The sequence below is a fragment of the Schistocerca serialis genome, chromosome 6 (assembly GCF_023864345.2).
Source record: "Schistocerca serialis cubense isolate TAMUIC-IGC-003099 chromosome 6, iqSchSeri2.2, whole genome shotgun sequence".
Classification (NCBI taxonomy): domain Eukaryota; kingdom Metazoa; phylum Arthropoda; class Insecta; order Orthoptera; family Acrididae; genus Schistocerca; species Schistocerca serialis.
This window is the reverse complement of record NC_064643.1, coordinates 189,516,432-189,537,023: the sequence shown is the minus strand read 5'-3', so window position 1 is coordinate 189,537,023 and position 20,592 is coordinate 189,516,432. Positions and strand designations below refer to the sequence as shown.

The 20,592-nt window shown below is 41.4% G+C and overlaps 1 protein-coding gene across 1 annotated transcript in view; it reads left to right on the top strand.

Annotated features, from left to right (window-relative positions):
* Window positions 1-20,592, top strand: part of LOC126484738 (monocarboxylate transporter 1-like) — a 55,538-nt gene that overhangs the window by 10,671 nt on the left and 24,275 nt on the right. Inside the window, exons 3-4 of the mRNA XM_050108333.1 lie at window positions 4,911-5,054; window positions 12,476-12,943. Of these exons, the coding sequence (XP_049964290.1) occupies window positions 4,911-5,054; window positions 12,476-12,943 (612 nt within the window). The remainder of the gene's footprint in view (window positions 1-4,910; window positions 5,055-12,475; window positions 12,944-20,592) is intronic.

Here is a 20,592-nt window from a genome sequence, read left to right as displayed (position 1 = left end):
ACGAGGTCTGAACAAAAGCAGGATAACTGACCTGAGAGTCTTTCTCATATTATCCACCGAAAGTGCAGCCATTTTGAGTGGAGTTTGAAAACTGGTCTCTATAGAAATCCCTCGAAAACGTCAGTTTTCCTGATTTCATAATGTTTCCCGAAGAGGCCTTGTTTATAGTACACTGGGTGTCTAATAATACAAACATCCGTGAATAGAAACGTAAACTTACATGCATTGGAGTGTTGATCCCATCAATACAAAGTTCGCTGTGAAATGGAATGTGCCATGTTTCTAGCTCAACTAGTGTTCCGTGTTCAAAGTGTAATTCCCGTCGTGCTGCCATAATCTTTTTCTATCACCTGAGTACAAATGACAGTTTCGCCAACCAACACATTGTGTACGCGGTACTACCGCCATCTGTATGTGTGCATATCGCTAGGCCATGACTTTTGTGACCTCACAAGGGGACAGTACGTACTTTCCCTCACCGATCTAATTCATGTTGACATGGTGCATAGAGCATGACTACGACGTCAGATTAAGTAAAGATCAAGGGGCAAATCTCGACCGGTTACGAGAAAATCGAGTATGAAAGTTTTAGGGATGCATATATGTGCTACTGCGTTGGCGATTATCCGCACGGGGCCAGTAACCAAGTGATTAAGCACTTAGTCACGTGGCCGGCCGCGGTGGTCTAGCGGTTCTGGCGCTGCAGTCCGGAACCGCGGGACTGCTACGGTCGCAGGTTCGAATCCTGCCTCGGGCATGGGTGTGTGTGATGTCCTTAGGTTAGTTAGGTTTAAGTAGTTCTAAGTTCTAGGGGACTTATGATATAAGATGTTGAGTCCCATAGTGCTCGGAGCCATTTTTTTTTTGAACTTAGTCACGTAAGCGGAAGGTCTCTGGATAGAATCTCGCTGCTGGTATCTCTTTTTTATTCCCACGTAACTATAACGGCAGATTTATTATGGCTGTAAAATTATCAGCATATAATGATTCATTTATTATTTGCATAATATTTATAAGGAAAAATAGGGAAACAAAAAACTTAAGGACATTGGATATAAAAAAGGACACACGACCATTTTGAAACTAATCAGTATAGTTTCTTTACTGACATTATTGTACCCACGTGTGATAGTTACGGAGCACTGCACAAGTCAGGACGATACTGATCGTAGAAATATGTAAAACAATAATTATTGCGGCGTACAGCAAACGCAATGAGCGCCGAGTTTTTGCATTAACATGGTTTCTTCTGTGTTCCTACTACAAAACAAACTTGGTTTACGTTCATAAACTGTTCTCGGCCATCACATATACATGATCATATTACCAGATATTAGTGTAGATAACTGATGGCTATGAAATCTTCCCTTGAAGCTATCTCTCTAATGTGTTCGATGATGTAAGAGCAACTTTGTATTCACATAATAAGGTTTTTCAGCTGCATGTCAAAATAAACGTCGCAGGTCTGCACCAACGGAGTTTATTTTGGATGAATTACTTTAATACCTGCTTGCTGAGAGATCCACTCCGTCTTGACAAATTTCGTCGTACAAAATCGGGTTCGTTTGCTCTTCCCACGAATCGAGGAGCAAAAGAAATTGTTCTTCTCTCACGTATGGCTTCAAGACGTCAATTAAAAATCCCCTGTATAGTACTTCAAAATGGTTCAAATAGCTCTGAGCACTATGGGACTTAACTGCTGTGGTCATCAGTCCCCTAGAACTTAGAACTACTTAAACCTAACTAACCTAAGGACATCACACATATCCATGCCCGAGGCAGGATTCGAACCTGCGACTGTAGCGGCCGCGCGGTTCCAGACCGAAGCGCCTAGACCCGCTCGGCCCCATCGGCCGGCTCCTGTATAGTACTGTTGTGAGTTTTTCGGACTTCGAAGTTGTTACCACAACATTTTTGTATTTGTGTGCGTACTCATCACTTGCTTTTTGCTCCCTTAGCCAAAATGAGCCAGTGGTCTCTTGCAAGCAAACGAAGGCCGTTCGTAGTAATTTCCAGATAAGGTGACAGTATATTGAGCAGTGCACGAGTGTGTCACTTCTTACATATTCTTTCGGTACACAAGAGCCACCTTTGTTTCGCGTTCGGTGAGAGTTCCGTCATAAGTTGATTGATATTGGCACCTTTGAACAAACATTTAAAAATTAGCATCGTATGATCTATAAAAATAGTACTGCAGTTGATGTAAATGAATCAGGTACTTTTACGCGTAATACTTGTTTGACTAGTGTTCATAACAGAATCCTTGTCGTATTTTGGTTAGAGGGCTCACGTCTACATTCGGAAATTTGCTGCTGCATCAAGGACTTGCTTCAATGAAGAACTTTCGTTCTCGGATACAAATCTGATGATTTTCTCTGACGAATCAGAAGTCTTCGTTTGAAGAACACTACCCACGAATCGGAAGTTTCAAAGTATACATAAGGAAATTGGCTGACAGCGGCAAGGGTTCAATGCTGCAGGTTTCTCGCCGTCACTCGCTGATTACATTCTCGAACTTGTAGGAAAATTATCATAGGTCCAAGAATCAATATTTTTGAGTTGTTCTTGCCTTGTTCCAGCTTGCTTTATATGGTCTTCCCATCACTGTAAACCTTTCACGCTTTTTAGGCGTGAAGCTCCCCTTCTATGAAGTTTGGCCAAACTCCCTCCTGGGTGCTCTCTCGCTTAACAGACGATCCTAATCTTCTAATACTGCGGAACGTAATTGCTGTCCATTTTTGACTGCTTATCTTCGGCCTCGTAATCGTCTGATGAAGATGAAGCCACCTTCGGTTTCTTCAAACACACCCTCTTCAACAATATCTTGGTGCGCAATTAGTTCGTCTTGTACCACGAGTTTTTTCTCCCCTTACATTTCGAATATTCCTCGATATATTTCTTCTCTAATTCCCATGTATTCTTTGTTATTACTGCAGAAGATTTCGAAGCGATGAAATCATTTTACACAAAGAACTCTTCACTGTACACAAGTGCAGTTTTTAATCATACTTTTAAAACTTTTCTATAAAGCGATTCGGTTTTATAGTCAGGTTCAGGCTCTCTTGCTTTCGAAGTATCAGGCACATGAATACACTCACTCGCAAAACCAGAAATCTTGGAGTGTTAACATGGAAATACCCCGGGAGTTAACATACGAATGATCTACACGTTTGTAAACGGTTTTCCCTTTCTCCCACCACCAACGGAAATCTGTTTGTGCAATGCAGCTGTTTCTGGTGCGTCAGAACTAGCTGGAAGATTACCAGAAAAATGGGTTCATACGGTGAGTCGTACCTTACCTTTACCTATACGAGGAAAATGGGCTCATGATGGCTCGAAACGTATCTTTTGAAGTACGGTTATAGTTGTTAATTACTTCTTAAATGTTAGAGAAAAACCCGAATTTTCTAGATGAAGATTATGTTAACAGCAAATGATTCCTTAGATACCGATAATTTACACGATTATAATAAACCTGTTGTTACAGCTACGTGGGAAGGGGGAAAAGCAGTAGCAGGACCGAAGTTCGATCCGGAGTCCTCCAGCTTGTGAAACCAGGCGCCCACTCTGTCGGCTACGGACTTCTTTGCTGTTAACAGTGGCACTTCAGTATATATACATGTAAATTCAGATTTGTTTTCTCGAAGAAAGTTGAGAGTTGCGTCTTCATGTTTACGTATATTGAAGTCCTATCCATGATCTACATATCCTATCAATATGAATCAAATCGGTGGGGGCAATTACGTACGGTCCACGTGTTAGGGAGTATCGTTGACGATTCGTAGGGCTTTAGGTTCCATGTATTGGCTCCTGTCCTCAGTCTGTTTCTCAAGACACCTACTACAACCCTTCGAAGCATGTAGGTATCGTATCGACAGGTCCCGTACACACTGCTTCGTACTTGCTTTTGATGATTAATTAATTCATCTATTGTGCCAGATTCTAGTTGTGCGACAGGATGATTTGTACCATAATCTGAGGTCCTAGGTTGGAAAGTAACAATTTTATTTACCACTAGGTAAATAAGTAGCTTGAAAAAGGTGAAAATAACAGTTTTTTTGCACGTGCAAAAACAAGTCGTCTCACCATTAGGTCACTAGTTGCCGATTTCCTGGTTGTCCAAACTCTGTAGTAACAGGCATTTAATAAATTGCGCTCGTCGGTGACGTCCTGTCATATCAACAATGTTGACTACCTCAATGCGAGCTCAGAGCAGGCGACACTTTCAGCACGTAAAGTACGGTTGTTATGAGCTCATAATTTTTTTTGTCATGGCAAAACAATTGTATCACCTACAGCAAGAAACCTAGAATCACTGCCTTGACTGGCCTGCATCATAGCCTTAAGTAAATATGGCCTTGTCATATCGTCATAGGTGTGACTTTTCCATCACATCTTCTATTCGGGAATGGCAATAAATCTTATTGCAAATACACCATCAAACTAGAATCTCAAATACTACGAGACAGTTTCACGTTTGTGCCGAATATAAAATACCAACAGACGTTCGTCGTGCAGTGATCGTCACTGGTCAGAGCGGTTTTCAAACCAGCACCAGACAAGTAGGTATTCCCTAGTTTCTGCAAATTTATATCCGAAAATTACCGGAATATTTCCTTCAAGAGCGTCTAGATTCCTTAGTCCATCGCGAATGAACTGCATTGCTAGTGGCCTGCACTTAGATGTAATTTTCACTTCCCTCTCTCCTCCAAGTTCCTCTTTCGATGAAACGTTATGTGTTAATAACCTATATGGCGTTTTGACTCAACGATGGATTAATCAGACATCTGATGATTTTGCTTTTAGTGCTAAGTGCTATCTGTAGAGTACGTATTCTTTATTTAGTATTTTTCTATAGGAACAGTATGTCAAATCACAGCCATATTTTTACCGACGACATTTCTTTGCAGGTCTTCTCGTGGCTCCGTTGCTGAAGAAATACTCCATACGTCAAGTCTCTGTGTTCGGTGGCTGCTTGGTGGTGGTCGGAGTTACGTTGACCAGCTTCGCCAACTCTGTAATCCACATCATCGTCACGTACAGCATCTGCGTAGGTCAGTGAGAGCATGCCGTTATGTCAGTGTGGATGAGAAATCACCAAAGGTGTGGTGTACTTCATCGGCACACAACTGAATGAACTCAAGGACGGCCAACAGAGACCTGTTCAAGGAACTATCAATTAAAGTTTTCCAATTCGTTTATATGTTGACGAAATTAATCGTAAACAACGTCCCTCGTTTTAAAACAAACAGCTCTGTTCATGCGATCAGCATCAGAAATAAGAATATTCGAAGTAGAGAGTTCAGTTCGTTTACTTGGTCCACGAAGATGTTCACTATTCGGGAAATTAATTTTAATAACACGCCAGCAACTATAAAAATTCAGCTTTTAACAAGGTTCAGTTTTAGTGTAGACTAAACATTTATAGGCGGTCAGCTGCTTCTGCTACATTGATGAATTTCTAACGGTAAATATTTGCTGTATGTATTATTAATAACATCAAATAGCTTGGATGTCACGTAAAATCTGACATATTCGGATCTTCAGCAACGTCTTCAACGTAAAATCGTGTTTTCCACGGTATTCTGTTTGAAGATACGACGTTGCATTAGCCTAAGAATTATGTTTTGTACCTCAGAATATATACCCATGCATTTATATTTTTGTTACACGTTAAATGAAAATACGTTTCACAGTTTCTGACTTAGTCGCCATCCATGAAGATATTGCTGCTTAGAATCAGTGGAAGGAACAACGGCATATCTCTTGTATATATTAAAAAACCACGTTTTACTGCATCCTTGCGGATCTTCTTGCTATGCATCTATGAGAGAAGTAATACATCTAATGTAATCAAACGGTTGCTCTCTCTCATTCTCCATCGCCCTCCTCTGACGACCCCTACTCACTCAAAGACAAAGCGAAGGACTATGTATCCTACACAAATTTGAGTTTTTTTATGTACTAGCCTTATCCTATTGACTTTGTCCACATATGCAATTGTCACATATATTGAACACACGTCCTCCTTCTACCCATCGCGGTGTCCAGCTCTTTTTCCCTCTACCTGAGCACCTCATCTTCCCCCCCCCCCCCCCCTCTATCTGTTATCTCCTCATTCTCTATGTCCCATTACATCCTCTTCCCCTCTTTTTGTCCATTTTCCTCATCCCCTCCCTCACCATATTTTCCTTCCCAGATGTACGGATTTCCATGCAAAATAGATCGATAAAGCATGCTGATGCTACTCCAATGTACCTTCCATGCAGGGCAGCCTGCATATCGAGGTCCAGAAAACTAATTGTTGCCAATAACGTCTAGGCTGCCCTGCAACCCAGATTGAATTGGTAAGCTGATACTGTTCTCACAAAACATACCTGCCATGCAGGGCAACCTATATGCTAGGGGCATGTTTTGCCCATATCCCCACTGCCATTAAAATTAGCCGGCTATAAATACCACGGTGCTGATACTCAGAAGGTCTGCAGTTTCTGTGCAAAATTTGGATCAATCGATGCAGTGGTTTTGACAGTGGTCACAAATATACACGCTTATATGCAAGAGGCACCCAGAAGAACCAAACTTATGTTTTTAACTTACTTGTTCACATTTTAAACACAAACGTTCGATCCTCCTCAATGTGTTCTTCTTTACACGAGTACACTTGTCACAATTTTTTAATTTGTTTTTCAAAACATTGTTTAAATTCGTCTTTTGTGACGCTGCCACTGATTTCTTCACCCCAGCAACATCAACAAAATGTTTTCCTTCCATGTTCTTTTTCATTCTAAGATACAAAAAGATGCCGCATGGGGCAAGTTCAGGCTACAAGGATGATGAACAGGGGTAATACCATTTTTGGTCAAGAACTCTCATACAGACAAGGCTGTGTGAGCAGGGGCTCTGCTATGACGGTGAAAACCAGTCACCCGACTACCACAAATCAGCTGCACACTGTTTTGTAATTCTTTTCAAAACTTCCAAGCAAAAAGCCTGGTTAACTGTATGACCCTGCAGAGCAAACTCTGAATGGACGACTCATCTCACTTTGAAAAACAAATTAGGATTGCTTTAATGTTTTATTTCACCTGATGAGCTTTCTTGTGGAGAGGCGAAATCCTTTCACTGACTTGATTATTGCTTTGATTCACGATTACCGTGATTCAGGATTGTCATCTGCAACAATTTTTGAAACAAAGTGTTGAATCATTACAGGACTCTTCTTTCAAAGCACAGCACGCTTCCATGCAACCTTGTTTTTGTTCAGCAGTCGTGGCATGAATTTCGCAGCCACCCTATTCATTACCAAATCTCCTGTCACAATTCGCTGCACAAAACTCCATGTCACTCCCAATAGCTCCACTGTTTCTTCAACGGTCCATCATCTATCTTCGTTGATGACGACACGAATGTTTTCAACATAGTCATGTGTTCAGACCTTAATATTAAATTTACAATGTTGTAGGTGTTGTTAGATGATTTAACACATTTTAAAGTAAATCTTTACAGCAGTTTTATTTCTCTTCGGGATTCGTGATCTTGAAATATCAATTAAAAGCAGAAATTGTTGTACACTGTCACTAAGGTAGTTTATTTTCAGATATTAAAACAGTCTTTATTTATTTTTATCTCTCTGGCTTAAGTTGCTTTACATCAGCAACAAAATACAAGAATTTTCATTTCACATCTTACTGCAGAATGCCAATTGTACTCTAAGATTTACTAACATATTTTTGTAATGAGACCTACCAACGCATGAAAAGTAAATTAAATAATTTTTTGGTATCATTAGAAGTACTCCTCCGAATTTCTGACTGCTGACTCATTTAAACATTCTTAATCAATAGCAACACAAATACAGAACATAATTATTTAAAAAAGGAGCCAGCATCATATTTTTTCGGTTGTATTATTTCTTTCACTTACATATAACTTGATCAGACAACAGACATTCATAATTAAGGCGCGATAACATCGTTCATGATCATCTTTGAGACAGTTGATGTGCTGTTTTATACAGCAGTATTTTTTACCAGAAAGGATATTGTAATGCTGTAAGGCGCAATATCTCTAATGTTTCCAGAGTGAAATTTTCACTCTGTAGCGGAGTGTGCGCTGATTTGAAACTTCCTGGCAAATTAAAATGTGTGCCAGACCGAGACTCGAACTCGGGACCCGAGTTCGAGTCTCGGTCCGGCACACTGTTTTAATCTGCCAGGAAGTTTCAAATCAGCGCACATTGCGCTTCAGAATGAAAATTTCGTTCTGGGAACATCCCCATGGCTGCGGCTAAGCCATGTCTCTGCATTATGCTTTCTTCTAGCAGTGTTAGTCCTGCAAGTTTCGTAGAAGAACTTTGAAGTTTGGAAGGTAGGAGACGAGGTACTGGCGCAAGTAAAATTCAGAGGACGGGTCATGAGTTGTGCTTGGGTAGCTCAGATGGTGGAGCACTTGGCCACGAAAGCAACGGTCCCGAGTTAGAGACTCGGTCCGCCACACAGTTTTAATCTGCCAGGTAGTTTCAATATCTCTAATGTTTTGGCATATGTTTTTAATAACTAAAAGATATTTTTTTCGATTAAACCAGAGACTTTTTATGAAACTATCTACATCTACATGATTACTCTGCAACTCATAATTAAGTGCCTTGCAGAGGGTTTATAGAACCACCATTAAGCTTCTTCTCCACAGTTCCACTCTGGAACAGCGCGTAGAACACTTAAAATTTTTTCGTGTGAGGACTGATTTCCCGTGTTGTATTATGATGATCATTTCTCTCTATGTAGGTGGGTGTCAATAAAATATTTTCACACAAGGAGGACAAAGTTGGTCACTGAAATTTCATTAGAAGGTCCTGCCGCAGCTTAAAACGCCGTTGTTTTAATGACTGCCTGCCCTATTTTGCTACAGGGAAAAATGAACTGCCCCTTTTCGATGTCTTCCGTCAATTCTATCCGATGCGGATCCCACAAAGCACAGCTGTACTCCAAAAGCGGGTGGACAAGTGTAGTGTAAGCAGTCTCTTTAGTAGACATGTTACATTTTCTAAGTGTTTTGCCAATAAATCATAGTCTTTGGTTTTCTTTCGCCATAACATTATCTATGTGATCTTTCCAAGTTAAGTTATTCGTAATTGTAATCTGTAAGTATCTAGTTGAGTTGACAGTCTTTAGGTTTGTGCGATTTATTGTGTAACTGAAATTTAGCAGATTATTTTTACTTTTTATGTGGATGACTTCACACTTTTAATTATTTAGGGACAGTTGCCATTTTTTGTCCCATACAAATATCTTGTCTAAAACATTTGGCAATTAGTTTTGATCATCTGACCACTTTACAGGACGGTAAGTGAGAGCATGGTCTGCAAACAACTTAAGGGGGATGCTCAGACTATGTCCTAAATCGTTTACGTAGATCAGGAACAACATAGGGCCTATAGGCGTGTAACTCTTCTTTGGGGAAAAGCGGATATTCCTTCTCTTTCACTCTATGGTTTTTCACCAAATGTTACGAACTGTGACCTTCCCGACAGGAAATCACCAGTCTAGTCACGCACTCTATCTTCCGACAGGAAATCACGGTCTAGTCACGCAACTGAGACGATACTCAATAGGCATGCAATTTGATTAGAAGTCGCTTGTGAGGAACGGAGTAAAAAGCCTTCTGGAAATATAACAATATGGAATCAGTTTAAACTGATGTTAGAAAGTACCACATAAAATTAGACTGATGGAAATACTCTTTTTCAGTGAATAATACTGACCTACAAAAATAATATTATGACGTAATCTATCATTTATGAACAACTCAACACAGGCGTACATAGTAAGGTCTAAGGTATAATCGGGTCTTAGAATTATCTAATATTTTATTCAAATGGTTCAAGTAGCTCTAAGCACTATGGGACTTAACATCTGAGGTCATCAGTCTCCTAGACTTAGAACTAATTAACATACGGACATCACACACATCCATGCCCGAGGTAGGATTCGAACCTGCGACCGTAATAGCAGCGCGGTTCCGGACTGAAGCGCGTAGAATCGCTCGGCCACAGTGGCCGGCTAATATTTTATTATGAGTAATATTCCTACAACTGGTACGTACATGTGATGCTATAATCTTTTTCTATGTAACGCCTTACTGTACTAAATTTATCTTTAGGATCCTGGAATAAATCTGATAGAATACAGAAGGCCGTCTTCTTGGCTCAAATGGCTCTGAGCACTATGGGACTTAACAGCTGTGGTCATCAGTCCCCTAGAACTTAGAACTACTTAAACCTAACTAACCTAAGGACATCACACACATCCATGCCCGAGGCAGGATTCGAACCTGCGACCGTAGCAGTCGCGCGGTTCCGGACTGCGCGCCTAGAACCGCGAGACCACCGCGGCCGGCCCGTCTTCTTGAAGTGAAAACAATTAATATGGGAATAATGGCTGGGCTGATGGCACAAGATTGTAATTACTTATCTTTACTGCTCAATGTAAGTCCATCTAGTCTCATTTATTTGGGAGACAAATTTTATAAGAAAATGTACATATGTACTTAATTTGACTAAGGAACGACGTGTAAATAAATGTAAGAGATATTGTAATATCTCAGCTGACAGGCAAATTCATTCCAAACTGAGCGTAAGGTGTCTTCTGTCAGTGAAGCTACAGCAGCTGATATTCTGGCTTTTAGTTCATCAATCGCTTCCCACGCCCGGGTTCCCGGGTTCGATTCCCGGCGGGGTCAGGGATTTTCTCTGCCTCATGATGACTGGGTGTTGTGTGCTGTACTTAGGTTAGTTAGGTTTAAGTAGTTCTAAGTTCTAGGGGACTGATGACCATAGATGTTAAGTCCCATAGTGCTCAGAGCCATTTGAACCATTTTTTAGTTCATCAATGTCACGACGTAAGGCAGGAACGTAAAGACGTTGTTTGACATATCCCCACAGGAAAAATCACATGGTGTTAAGACAGGGGACCTAGGAAGCCAAGAGTGTGAAGCCTGGTCTCGCGGTCCTGTACGCTCTATGCAACGTTGAGGCACGTTGGCATTGAGGAAACTGTGCACGTTTCTGTGCCGGTGCGGTGTTGCCCCAACTTGCTGATAGATGAAATTGTCCGTTTCAGGTTGTGGGAATGATCAGTTCCGTAGCATTGCAAGATATGATTGTCCTGTTATGGTTTCTTCCGCAAAAAAGTAGGGTCCATAAACCTTGCTTTGAGAAACAGCACAAAAAAATTCACTTTTGCTGAATTACGATCATGTTCAATTGTTTCATGATGATTTTAGAGCCCCACATACGCACACTCTGAGGCCTTGTACCAGTTGTAATCGGCATGGTCTGAGGGCTAAATGACGCCGTAACACACGCCACACTGTCATTTGTCGTAACGCAAGTTCTTGGCTAGCATGACGCGTAGACTTGCGGGGACTCCGCTCAAATGCTCGTAGGATTGCTTCCACTGTTTGTTCAGGAACTCGTGACCGGCCAGGAGTTTTCCACTATTTGTTCAGGAACGCGTGGCCGGCCAGGAGTTTTCCCTTTACAGAGGCACCCTGTTTCTTCAAACTGTTAATACCACCATCGAATGTTCTTTAGTGAATATGAAACGCCCACTGAATTGCGATCACTGATTGAGTACGACTAAATTCAATAACACAATACACCTTCTGTTGCGCGGACGCCATATTGTGCGAGACTGGCTGCGTGCTCCAGATCAGCGCTCTTAGCGACATCTAGCGGATTTTTTTCTGAAACTCTAGTCCATGCCGATTGAATCTAGCGCTGTTTCAGTTACCTAGTGACATTTGTCTCAATATTATTACAAGTTAAAATCGGGTCATTCTTTTTGGGACACCCTGTTCAACACCCTCTGATGTAGCAGCTCCAAGTGTTTGAAGATAGTCTCTTAGTGCAATATATCGTTGATACCTTTGTTCTACGACGGGGAGCACCAGCAGCGCAGTCTTGGGAGCAGCAACTGTGGCGGACAGGCATGCGCTATGTACGGTCTGGAGGCCTATGTAGGCCGACGATATGCAGCCTTGGCACAACATTTCAGATGGACTCAGCAGCAATCTCCTGAAGATAGCGCACAGCTGGTTCATCGAAATATCAAATCATGTAGAGTTTAGGATACCGCAGACTACCATAACACTTGATAGCTGGCAAATTCTAACAGACATCTTTTAACCCCAAGTGCTAGAATAAAGTTTGTGACCTCCTGAACCGGCCGGTGTGGCCGTGCGGTTCTAAGCGCTTCAGTCTGGAACCGCGTGATCGCTACGGTCGCAGGTTCGAATCCTGCCTCGGCATGGATGTGTGTGAAGTCCTTAGGTTAGTTAGGTTTAAGTAGTTCTAAGTTCTAGGGGACTGATGATCACAAATGTTAAGTCCCATAGTGCTCCGAGCCATTTGATCTATTTCTTTTTTTGACCTCCTGAGATATCAAGAACTGATGTTCCCCTGGCATCTGCGCAGGTCTCGGCAGTGGCCTAGTGTCACCTTCCAGCTTCCTGGTAGTCAAGACGTACTTCCTGAAGGCACGAGGGCGCGCCGTCGGCATGTCCATGGCGGGCGGGAACGTGGGCCAGATGGCGATGCCGCACCTGGTGAGCTTCCTGCTGGAGAACTACGGCTTCAGTGGCGCGCTGCTGGTGCTGGGAGGGGTGACGATGCACGGCCCGATGGGCAGCCTTTTCTTCCACCCTCTGGAGTGGCACGCCGAGCGCCGACCACTGGCTGGGGAGCTGAAGCCGCTCAAGGCGGAGGTCGACGGCGACGCTACGGCGGACGCGGAGGCCTCGCTGATGCGGCGCTCCAAGCGGTACGCCTCGTCGCTGTCCCTGGCCAACTCTGAGATGGGCGAAGTCACGGACGTCGTGTTCGAAACTCACGGCAAGAAGGCGACGCCAGCCAACGAGGACATCGGAGGTGACGGAGAGCAAAGTGAGTGACGCTGCTGGCATGTCTTTTGTTGCAACATTATAGCTCCTTCTTTGGTAAGAAAGCAAAACTCGTAGCCGGCCGGAGTGGCCGGGCGGTTCTAGGCGCTACAGTCAGGAACCGCGCGACCGCATGGGTGTGTGTGATATCCATAGGTTAGTTAGGTTTAAGTAGTTCTAAGTTCTAGGGGACCTCAGATGTTAAGTCCCATAGTGCTCACATCCATTTGAGCCAAAAACTCGTATTTTCCTGTGGGCTGGGTTGGTTTATTCGTCTAACTGGAAAAGAATTTCTGAGCCTTTGTACATATGACAGCTATGCTTGAAATCTAGGCGATTGCTGTGGACGACCGATATGGATCATCTTCACACTTCTCCAACTCTGTTACAGCGTAACATGCGAACTTCTTCGCCATGTACATACGTGTTCAACATGAAAATATCTCAGTATTTATGAATGGATGAAACATCAGAAACCATGTAAGGCTGGAGTTTTGTGATAAGTGAGGGAGAGAACTGCAGAATTAGCGGAGGATATAATTTAGAAAACATGAGCAAAATGTATTGACGAGTTTTTAGTTGCTGATGTGAGATATGAATTACAGAAAACGATTTCTTTGAATCCGTTTAGGAAGTATTCTTTGAATTTCTCTTGTGAGTAGTACTGCAGAAGACAACGACTTGGGAATTGGATATACACCCAAGATGAACACCATCACAACAAAAACAAGGGGAACTGATTGTACTAGAAAAAATCAGGAGATTATGCGGAAATTTGATCAAAAAATAAATAATTGAAAGTAGTAAAGCAGTTTTCTAATTGGCAAGCAAAGTACTTAAAGACTGTATAAGTAAAGACTATACAAAAAGCAGAATTTTCTGAAAAGATCATTACGTTTACATTTAATATGAATATACGTGTTGGGAACTACTTTCTGAAGGGGTATGTGCAGAGCGAAGCGTGAATGACAAACTTTACTGAAAAATATAAGCATTTTAAATGTGTTGTTATAGAAATGTGTTAAAGTTTACCTGGTTATATCACATAACAAAAGAAGAGGGACAGAAATGAAAAGGACAAAAAAACACATTTATAATACAACTGAACTAAAAAATGATAGTTGGATAGGAAGTGTCCTGAGGCCTCAAGGAACAGTTAATTTGTTCCCTTAGGGAACTGTGACGGGGCTAAAGCTGTAATGGGAGATCAAAGTTAAACAGTATTATCTCTCTGGAATATTCCGATGACATTGACTGTTTCTTCTTCTTCAGCCTTCTGGACATAAACGTCTTCCAGATATATCCATACCGCTCTTTGTTGGGCAGTCTCGACCAAGTGTTTCCCTACATGTCTCGTTCTCCTCTCGACAACGTCACAGACCCACATTCTTCTCCTTAGGCCTTCGTTCTTGCTCCTGTCTCTCAGACTCCCTCTCAGCATTGCTCTCCCTATTGCCCTTTGACAGACCGGAAGTAGATTTGAGCTTTTAATTGTGCCACTGTTTACAATGCATGTGTCATAAATCTTTCCTTTTAAATTTATAGGAATAGTCCAGTTGTGGATATTTTGCCAGAACGTTGTCCAGCTGAAGCCAGTTCACTAGGTAATCTCTGCTGTCTGATTATATTTTACAATTTCGTTTTTATGTCCCTGATAAATGAATTTATTTATTTCCAGAGTGTGTTCTTCGATGGAGACGGTAATAATCAAAAGTCTCATGATTGTTGGCAATTCGTGTATGACATTGCGACAGAGAATGTTACTATCAGCAAAACGAAGATGGGTGAGATGTTTTCTATACATATTGATAACTATCTGTCCCCTGGATAGACACTTGAACACGTTCCACAGAGCCAAGGTGACTCGTCGTCTGGAGCCTCTTTTTCCTGGAACTTTTCTACTGATCCAGTCTTTCTTTACATTCACCTGTAGAGTGGCGTTCTCGTAAATGTAGGTGATTAGGTTGATACATCTGTAGTCAATGCGGCCTTGTTCATCGTCCTGAATACCGCCCGGGTTAGAGTGTCTTGAACGCCCTCTGGTAGTTCATCAAGGCAGTATGAAAAGGGATATTATACTTCGTTATTTCTCTATCACTGTGCGTATTACATGAATATGGTCATATAGACTGAAACGTTTGCTGAATGCGCACCTGTTCAGCTGGCTGGTAAAAGTCAAATTTCTAACTCAAACGGTTCTTAATGGTTTTTGTTAGCAGCTCGTAATAGATAAATAAAATATTAACGGAACAGTCATTTCCCATGTTCGTGTAGTCACATTTATCGAAGAGGAGGACGACGTCTGTAGTTTTTCATGACTCTGGAATCAACCCTTCCTCGATACCTTTATTTATCATAATTAAGAGTGCAGATTTTAAGCATCACACTTGTGATAAGATTTTCTCCTAGTGCCTTACAGTTCTTGAGTTGTTTCAGGAGATTGCATTTTTTATCGATAGGTTCCAGTTCTTTCGATCCTATATTAACAACAGAGTGTCTTGTTTAATCATGCAGGTTTTGCTGTGTCACTGACTGACTACAGAGCTTCCGAAAAAGTCCGCGATATTTTTTATAATTATGTCTGTTTTAGTAACAACTTCCCCTCAGCCATTCCGAATTTTGTGGATGATCAGGTTGCGTTTTGGTTGACTGGACCAAAAGGATCTCGTGTTCACATTTCTTCCGACGATCCTCCATAAGTCTTGTGTTTTGCCTCCTCCGACCTCTTCTAAACTTTATTTTTACGTTTCTGTTGCGGAGTCTGTATTTAAGTGAGTCTCTCTCAGTGTTTCTCCTTTCTTCTATAAGATGCCCTGTTTCGATGCTGAGTGATTTTTTTTGTTTTCGAAGTGCTATAACTTTCTTTACTGCCATTCGAATACTGTTGATAAATCCTGTTGAAAATTCATTGAGTTCCATTCTTCTCACCGTTTCTGTTAGTAGTTCCTTGTCAATTCAGTGACTGAATTCCTTTCATTTTTCTTTCTGCAGATTTATTGTGGATCGGATCCACCTTCCCATCAGACATTTTGTCTAACGTCCAGCGTTAATATCCATCCTGTCTCTAAGAGCCTATGATCGCTGCCTATATTGAACCAATGTATGACTGACACGTCTATCACATTCGGTTGTTCGATGTGAGGATGTGGTCTGTTTCATTCTTAACCGTGTCAACAGTGCTTCTCCAGGTCCAGTTTCATTCCGGACTTTTCTTGTAAAATACGTTTATGTAGCGTAAACGTTCTTTGTTTAGGAAATCCATCATCATTTGTCCTCGTTGGTTTCCTGTTCCAAGTCCGAAATTTGCAGTGAAGGGAGGGTCTTCTGCGGTCTTCGCTCCTATCACAGCATTAAAATCGGCCGGTACTAAGGAAAAAGTGGTGTTTTGTAAATTTTTGACGCTGTCAAAGTTTCATAGAACTGTTCTACCTCGTCATCAGTGCAGGTGGAAGTAGGTGCAGAGGCACAAATGGCTGAGAAATCTGGGAAATCAATCTTGGCTTTCAACTCAAGGACCACATAGACCACACAGTCTGATATGGAAGTGATCTTGGTGATAGGGTATTGCGAATTAGCAGATACAAGTCGTCAATATGCAAATTTACATCAGAATTATTCTGGAATTGGAGGTGCCTGGACATTAAGATAGTAGCTGTGCCACCTTTCAACCTCATCTCACTGATTGCAACAACGCCCCATTTAATGTTCCTCATTTCGTATTCCACACGGGCGAGATGTTCTTCAAGTCCCATGGTGCGAACATTACGTGCTGCAGTATTTCCTTTTGGTTTATTTTGTTGTTCAGTAGGTTTTGTCGAATTCTTACCAGCCTCTCAACTCTCCCTTCCCAAAAATCCACTGACATTTTAGTGCCAGATTCTGAGCCTCCAGCTCTATTTGCTTGGGGGTGCTTGTTTCAAAGTTCGTCATTTTCATTTAAGGAAAGGTTGGACTATATATTCTAACGCTGATCTAATGCAGGTTCGGAAGAGGTGCAGCATTGCATAGTAATTAGTAGAGATTAGGAGCGGTAAGGGTTTGAGGGCTGCGGTATCGGCCGTTATCTGGTTGGGTGCACATTCAAATACGCGCGCCGCCGATTACGCCGCCGCGTTTTCTGCAGCCGCCACTGCTGCACCAGGACGCTGCTACGAATGATTACGCCGCTGCCAATGAGATGCAAACGACCACACTCGGGGTCGCCAGCGGCGGGTGTATTTAAGTTGGAGCATCCAAGCGCTGTGCCCATTTTATGTGTTTGCTAGCTTAATAACATTTTCAGACTTTCGTAGTGGCCAGGGCTCCATATCTTCTGAATAGACATTGTATTGGAGAGTGACAGATCTATAAATATTCTGTTTCTGTGTATGTTTCAACATTCAATGCAACTGTTAGCAACTGACGTCTCAGCAAAGCAACAAAATTATGTTCTCTTTTTTGCTATTTGATATTAGTTGTAGAATAAATTAATATCAGGATTCTCTGTTCATGAGCAACATCTGTTATGTAGCCACTAAAGAGCCACACGGCGTGTAAAGGTGGCATAATAAGGACATATTTCCCTCAGGATATCGAGTGCTCGTATAGCGCAGCGTCGCCACTCCCTGACATGATCCTGCTCCCATTGGGTTCATGAGAGGAAACCACCTTTTACCCACATGAAACAGACAGTGAGTCGAAATGAATGGGGAAAAGAACTGAAAGCACACGGCAAAATATAACAATGACAATTGTAAATTAATAGGACAAAATCCTTAAGACTCCGAAGTAGCGAGTATTAAGGCACAACGAATAGTCCAGTGAGGTGTGAGAAATGATAAATTAAATTGAAGCTTGGGTTACCTGAATGGTTGTAACTAACAACTTACTCCTTGCACAGTTGACGAAATATTCCCAAAGTTTATCTTATGGAAGGAAAGCTGTACTGGCCACAGGCGATGATATAGGAAACCAAAGTGTTCATCGTTTAGAAACGAACTGAAGACACTACATAAAGAAGTAAAATAGTAAAGATTATGAACTATCGGGAAATTTCAAAACAATCACCTGCAGGAAAATTTCATACAGTCTGCAGATATATGAACTTAGGTATTAATCTGCAAATTGGTCACTGAGCATTTTAAGTTAAATGTATAATCGCAGGCAGGAAACATGGGTACATGACAGGCCCATTCCAGAAAGAAAATCTTTCCAATAGTATCACAGAAGGTAAGAAGATCATTTGAAAATCAGAGGAGGTGTCATAAAATGAGTGTCCTAGTGAACTACTGCTCTCAAGAATTACTTTTTAGGCTTGCGTTGTACAGTTATTTATCTTCTGATGCGTACTATAATATCTCGAGAAGTGTTCTGAGGCGTCGGTACTTCAGTACGGCCTAACTTTTTCATCATTATGACAAGATCTAGAAATAATGGGGTATTTTCACTTGCTAAAACAATGGTACAAGATAAACTAGTTTCCTAATAGAGACAGGGTGGCATTAAAGAGGCCCGAAATAAAAAAATCTGTGCCGCCTACCCGAGTGTGCAATTTCAGATACGCATAGAGAACTTTAGGTCGAAGCTAAGAAATGATACGGGAGTGCATAAACGAAAGACTGAAACTGGATAAGTACTCAGCCTGGATCAGTTTGGATTTGTAAGCGGCAGAGATGTTCTGAACGTGCGCTCTCTAGTAGCTTAAGAATTGGTGGAAATCAAGAAAACTTTTAAGCAGTTGTAGATTCTAAGAAAGCCTTAGCCCATTATTGCAGAATAAGACATTCGAAAGAAAAATGAAGGTACAAAGAAAGTAACTGCGAAGAAACCATGGGCAAGAGAAGAAATACTTCAGTTGATCGATGGAAGATGTACGTATAAAAATTTTCGGGGAAATTCAGAGAAACAGAAAAACAACTCCTTTAGGAATGAAATAAATAGGAAAAGCATGGAATCTAAGGCAAAATGTGGCAAGAAGATTGGGCGAAATGTGAAGAACTCGAAAAAGAAATGATTGTCGGAAGGACTGACTCAGCAGCTAGAAAACTCAAAACAGCCTCTGGTGAAATTAAACGCAAGAGTGCTAACATTAAAAGCGAAATGGGAATCCCACTACTAAATGCAGAGGAGAAAGGGGACAGATGGAAAGAGTACGGTGAAAGCCTCTCTGAGGAGGATGATTTGTCTGACGACGTGATACAAGAAGAAACAGGAATTTATATTGCAGAGATAAGGGATCCGGTATTATAGTAAGAATTTAACAGAGCTCTGGAATACCTAAGAAGGAATACGGCAGAAGGGATAGATAACATTCCATCGGAATTTCTAGAATCATTGGGGGAAGCGACAACAAAACGACTGTCATTGTGTCATTGTGCAACAAAACGACTATTCACGTTGGTATGTAGAATGTATGAGTCTGGCAATGTACCATCTGACTTTCGGAAAAAACGTCCATCCACACAATTCCGAAGAGCCGCCAAATGCAAGAATTACCACAGAGTCAGTTTAACAGTTCATGTATTCAAGCTGCTGACTAGGATTATGTATAGGAGAATGGAAAAGAAAAGTGATAGTGTGTTAGATGACTATCAGTTTGACTTTAGGAAAAGTAAAATCATGGAGAGACAGTTCTGACGTTGCAAGTTTAAAGAAAAATCATAGGATTTGTAGACTTGGAAACACCTTCAACAATCTAAAATAGTCAAAAATCTCTAAATTCTGAGAAAATTAGGGGAAACCCATAGATGAAGACGGATGATATACATCATTTACAAGAGTCAAAAAGGAACAATATCAGCGGAACATCAACAACGAAGTGCACAAAGGGTGTAAGACAGGGATGTACTCTTTCGCCTCTAGTGCTCAGTCTGTACATCGAAGAAGCAATGATAGAAACAAAAGAAAGATTCAAGAGTAAGATTAAAACTCAAGGACAAATAATCGAATGATAAAATTCTCTGACTAAATTGCTATCCTCAGCGAAAGAGAAGAAAAATTACGAGATCTGCTGAAACGAATGACTAGTCTAATGACGGCTGAACATGGACTGAGAGTAAATAGAAGAAAGGCGAAAGCAATGAGAAGTAGCAGAAATGAGGATAGCGAGAGACTTAACATCGCGATTGCTGATCACGATGTAGATGAAGTTAAGAAATTCTGCAACCTAGGTAGCAAAATAGCACATGACCTACAGAGCAAGGAAGACATAAAAAGCACACTAGCACTGGTAAAAAGGGCACTCCTCGCCAAGAAATGTCTGTTAGCATCAAACACAGGCCTTAATTTGAGGAAGAAGTTTCAAACAATATTTAGTAGTAAAGCACAGCAGTATATGGTAATGAAACATGGACTCTGGGAAAGCCGGGAAAGAAGAGAATTGAAATATTTGAGATGTGGTGCTACAGAAGAGTGTTCAAAATCATGTGGAGTGATGAGGTAAAAGAAAATGAATTTGAAGCCATTTTGTCTAGATGACTGCTCGCGAGACGTCCACGAAGCCCTCATCGCCTTCAAACACTACCAGAGGTTCAGGTGGTCGGTTCGGCAGTATTAACAGCTGAAATCCGTATTGCGCTTCGTCAGGAACACAGGCCATGATCAACCTCTTCAACATGCTACCGCGCTGATTTCAGGCAAAAGTATATGAATTAGTTATTTTGGAAGGCTATAATT